Consider the following 5,366-nt stretch of genomic DNA (forward strand, 5'->3'; position numbering starts at 1 on the left):
CACTGGAGTGGACGTAAACGTGCACTTGATGGTCGCAAGCGATTCCCCAACAGCACTCCTTGACGGCGGAAACCCTCTTGAACTCCAGCTCCCCGTTCTTGCAGATCTCCCAATACGGGCCCGCCGTCGAAAGCGTGTAGACCCTGCCGAAGATGTCGACGGCCCATAGGAGAGAACCGGACGATGTCATGGCTGGGACGCCGAGGGGGCGGGCGTCGGCCCGAGGTCGAATCCAGTCCTGGGAATGGCTGTTCGTTTTCCAGTTCCAGCTCAAACCAAGGGTGACTGGTTGAGATTAGGTTCTTCTAAGAGGATCTAGGAAAGAAAGATGGATGATTGATGGGGAGGTGACCAGTGTTCCCTCTAAGCTGAGTTAGTGTGAGCCAGCTCACAGTTTTTTAGCCTCCAGCTCACACATTTTTTTCTCAGCTCAGGAAGGATGGCTCCTGGAGAGAACCGGACGATGTCATGGCTGGGAGGCGGAGGGGGCAGGCGTCGGCCCGAGGTTGAATCCAGTCCCGGGAATGGCTGTTTGTTTTCCAGCTCCAGCTCAAGCACTCCACAGCTTAAAGGGAGCATTGGAGGTGACCGTTATCTATCCAGACAAGAAGAGCTACAACACCTTCATTCAGGAATCTCCAACCTTCTTGAGCTGGCAGGCACCTTTGGGATGTGGCGGACCCAGGTACAAAATGGCTGCCACAAAACGGCTGCTGCAGGAAGTGTAACCAGTCCCAAAATGGCTACCGCATCTACGGTGGCAGCTGCTGCCAAAACAATGCTTTTGAAACTCTGCACAGCCAAGGAAATCGTCAATGACCAATCAAAAGCTTTGCTGGGCAAAAGTCCCACCCATTGTCTAAAAATACTTGGTGGGCACCAGGAAAGGTGTTGGTGGGTGCCCTGTCCCTAAGACTCATGGGCCGGGGATGGGGGAAATGTACCGGGAGCTAGAACAACAGAGCCAGAAGTAAACGTGATGTGCCTCTATCACCCAGAAGTGACATAGGCACGTTGATGATGTCGGGGTGGGAGACACTCTGGTTTTTGGGCAAAACTCTATGGTTTGGAGCTAATTCTACCATAGAGCTTTGCCCAAAAAACAGAGCCTTGCCACCTGATGTCCCCAACATGTCTACTTCACTTCCTGGTCATGTAGGCACATCACAGCACTCCTCCTCACTCCTGGAGAGTTCCCACCCCACCCCCATCGGTGCATCATTGGGGCCTGGCAACCCTAAACAGAGGCGGTTTGCCGTTGCCTGCCTCTGCAAACCAGGGGATCCCCCTCGCGTCGGGGGGGGGGGACACCTGGCAACCCTATGCCCACAGGTTACACACTGGGGACCACTGCCTTAATTGATTTACAGCCCTTTTACTCCACTTTCTAACCAATGTTCTCAGGACAGTTTTAACACAGTAGTCCCCAACCTTTTGAAGCCTCCAGGCACCTTTGGAATTTTGATACAGGGTGGTGACCACAATCACAACATGGCTGCCGCAGGAGGTGGAGCCAACCAGAAAATGGCTGCCGCAGGGGGTGGAGCCAACCATGAAAATGTCAGGGAGTTATGTTATGCACATCTCTAATAGTAACTTTTCAACATATTAGGCGGAAACTCTGTTGAACAGGATGGCTTTCAAAATGAGCACATTGCTTTAAAGTTTTCATTGCCAACACACACAGTAACACAGTGAAGATCCTTGTGCTGTGGTGGTGGCCACTAGCATTGCCATCCTCCAGGTGGTGGCTGGAGACAACCAGTGTTCTCTCTAAGCTGAGTCAGTGTGAGCTAGCTCACTGTTTTTTAGCCTCCAACTCACACATTTTTGTCTCAGCCCCGGGAGGAGGGCTCCAGAGCAAACGAATCTATGCAGCAGCCAAATCACTTGCTCACAGCTTTTAATGCCAGCAGCTCACAAAGCAGAATTTTTGCTCACAAGGAGCAATGACAACTGATCTCCAGGCGACAGAGATCAGTTCCCCTGGAGAAAAGGGCCACTCTAGAAGGTGGACTCTATGGTATTATACCCCATTGAAGCCCCCCCTCCCCGAAACCCCCCCCCCTCAGGCCCCCCTCCCCGAACCCCCCCCCCCTCAGGCTCAGCTGAAAAAGCTCCAGGTATTTCCCTAGTAGCCACTGTTAAAACAATATGGGGGTCATTCCACTAACTGTGCTTGTTCGGGTTCATCAGACAGAGATCTGAAACCAGGGTCTGAAGCGGTGTTCCCTCTAAGCTGAGACAGTGTGAGCGAGCTCACCGTTTTTTAGTCTCCGGCTCACACATTTTTGTCTTGGCTCAGGGAGGAGGGCTCCAGAGCAGACTAATTGGTGCAGTAGCCAAACTGCTTGCTCACAACTTTAATGCCAGTAGCTCACAAAGTTGAATTTTTGCTCACAAGACTCCGCGGCTTAGAGGGAGCATTGGTCTGAAGTCAGTTTTTTGACTGGAGCTGGTAGTTTCACGAGATATGCTACTGCAAACATAATCCTGCTTTGTTAACTGGCACCGCCCTCCCCGGCTACAGGGCAAAGGAGGGGCGAAACTGGCGATCATCCAGGCAAATCAAGATCCGGGGCAGCCGTTCGCAAGCTTTCTCAAGCTACCCATAAGTTGAAATAAACCCCGGTTCTGCACTGTGTCTGACTCAAGCTATTATCACAGCGATGCTGACAACAAACTGGTAAGGTAGGCCAGTGTTATTACCCCCCGCCATATGGATAGACTGTGAGAGGCTGGCACAGTTGCCGAACTTGTGGCTTCAGCCTGCAACCTTTCTTTGACAACCCAACACACACACACAAATCTAACATACCACGCAGACGGGAATTTTCCCCTGAACAAGACCCATAACTTCTCATTGTTTTCCATCGAAAAGATTAGGGGGGAAATCCCTCCGATATTTTCACGCTATGCATTCTGAATGTGTAGACCCTTGCCTCGAGTAGAACCCGGGTTCGAATCCCCACTCTGCCATGGAAGCTGGTTGGGTGACCCTGGCCCAGTCGCACACTCTCAGCCTAACCTACCTCACAGGGTTGTTGTGAGGATAAGATGGAAGAGAGGAAAACCTAGTAAGCCACTTTTGGTCCCCATTGGGGATAAAGGCAGGGCACAAAGGAATTTCACTCCTCCGAAAAGGAAAACAAATTATAGGTGCCTTTTTTTTTTTAAGCATTACTCCAAACTTTCTACTTTTTCTCACCATATTCCCCCGACGTATCCCATCTGCAAGGAGGCTGGCAACCTCTAAGTAGAAATTGGCGGCAGGTTGAGAGGACAACATAGGTGTTAGAGGTATAGAGGTGCCAACCTCTAGGTGGGGCCTGGAGTTCTTCTGGAATTATAAACAGGATTGCCATCTCCAGGTTGAGAAATTCCTGGAGATTTGGGGATGGAGCCTTGCAGGATTTTCTGACTTGTGGGGCAAATCTTTTTCTGGTGGGGCTGAAGTTCTCAGTGCAGAAAGAAAAGCCATTTAGCCAATAAGAAGCTGTTCCCAGGCTAGAGCTCTAAACTGCAAGCTGTCGACCACTTTAGATGACAGTTCTCAGCTGCTGCAAGTTAATCACTTCTGCCAGCCTAAGCAACAGTTCTGAGAACAAGCCGGCAGGTGGGGCTGATGACTTCTATAGTCAGGAAAGCCAACACTTAAGGCAGAAAAACTCTCTTCAAGGAGACCAATACACAATAGCAGTCTTCAAGTATTTCTATTCTCTCTTGCTCCGGATTGCAAGACTAGATCTAATGGGTGGAAATTACAAGGGAGTCGTTACCGGCTAAATCTCAGGAGAAACTTCCTAACGGTAAGAGTAGTTGAGCAGTGGAACAGACTGCCTCGAGAGGTGGTGGATGCTCCTTCGCTGGACTTTTTCAAGCGGAGGCTGGGCAACCATCTTTTGGATATGTCGCAGGGCTATCTTTTGGCTATGCTCTTGCAGAGTGCAGGGGGTTGGACTAGATGACCTGCAAGGTCCCTTCCAGCTTTGACATTCTATGATTCTATGAGGGTCAAGCTATTATAAAAATACAAATATTTATTATGGTGTACACATTAGTAAAAGATAAAACAGGTTAAAAAAATGATCCAAATACCAGACTCTTAAAACTTTTTACACACAGAGCTGTTAGTTTTACGTATACAATTGATGCATATACCAAGCTGTGGAGTCTTGTAAGCAAAAAATTCTACTTTGTGAGCTACTGGCATGAAAGTTGTGAGGGAGCGATTTGGCTACTGCATAAACCAGTTTGCTCTGGAGCCATCCTTCTTGAGCTAAAACAAAAATGTGTGAGCCAGAGGGTGAAAAACTGTGAGCTAGCTCACACTAACTCAGCTTAGAAGGAACACCGCTTATGACAAGTAGACCAGACGCGTTTCGGCCCCTTAGGGCCTTCCTCAGTGGTCAATATTACGGCTGTAAAACAACACACATCCAGAAATAAATATATGAACCAAGAGTTTCTTCAGAGCCAGGTGTTGCTTTCTCATGTGATTTGCAATTGCTAAAAGTTTACACAGCAGGCCGTGGAGAATCTCTCAATGGGAACTGCACAGGCTCTCCAGGTTGTTCTGGTCACAAATATCCAGTGTGTCTGGATGCGTGTCTCTTCCATCAAAAGGAATTTGGGGAGGGAACTCGGATGCAATGCCACGGAGTCCACCCTCTGGAGTTGCTGTCGGGTTGCCAGCCTTCCAGGTGGGGTCTGGAGATCTCCCGGCATTACAGCTATAGCGATCCATCTCCCTTGAGAAATCGACTGCTTCAGAGGGAGGACTCTACAGCATCGCATCCATGCTGAGCCCTCCCCAAACTCTACCTGCAACCTGAAGCCGACAACCAGTGTTCCCTCTAAGCTGCGTTAGTGTGAGCTGGCTCACCGTTTTTTAGCCTCCGGCTCACACATTTTTGTCTTAGCTCAGGAAGGATGGCTCTAGAGCAAATTAATTTATGCCGTAACCAGGGGTCATTTCGTAGAAAAAGAGGTGCAGGAGCTCATTAGCATAACTTATTAGCATAACATTTGCATATGCCACACCCCCTGACATAACTGAAAGTGTGTCAGAAGGCAGCACCCACCACTCAGGCTCCACCAGACTCTTTTGGATTGCTAGCTATTGGGTGGGGGGAGGAACGTGCAGATCTGCCCTCATAGAGGAGGAAGAGATTGTACCTGAATAAAACTTGGTCTTAAGGGTGCCACTGGACTGTTTTGGATTGCTAGCTATTGGGGGGGGAACGTTCAGATCTGCCCTCACAGAGGAGGAAGAGCTTGTACCTGAATAAAACTTGGTCTTAAGGGTGCCACTGGACTGTTTTGGATTGCTAGCTATGGGGGGGGGGAGGAGGAATGCACAGATC

General features: G+C 49.5%; 1 protein-coding gene across 1 annotated transcript in view; it reads right to left on the reverse strand.

The window, feature by feature from the left end:
- TECPR1 (tectonin beta-propeller repeat containing 1) overlaps positions 1–190 on the reverse strand; it is a 53,173-nt gene extending 52,983 nt beyond the window's left edge. The window contains exon 1 of the mRNA XM_015413065.1: positions 4–190. Coding sequence (XP_015268551.1) covers positions 4–190 — 187 coding nt within the window. The remainder of the gene's footprint in view (positions 1–3) is intronic.
- Between the last annotated feature and the right edge of the window lie 5,176 nt (positions 191–5,366).

The sequence above is a fragment of the Gekko japonicus genome, unplaced genomic scaffold, assembly GCF_001447785.1.
Source record: "Gekko japonicus isolate JY-2015 unplaced genomic scaffold, Gekko_japonicus_V1.1 scaffold2745, whole genome shotgun sequence".
Taxonomy (NCBI): Eukaryota; Metazoa; Chordata; class Lepidosauria; order Squamata; family Gekkonidae; genus Gekko; species Gekko japonicus.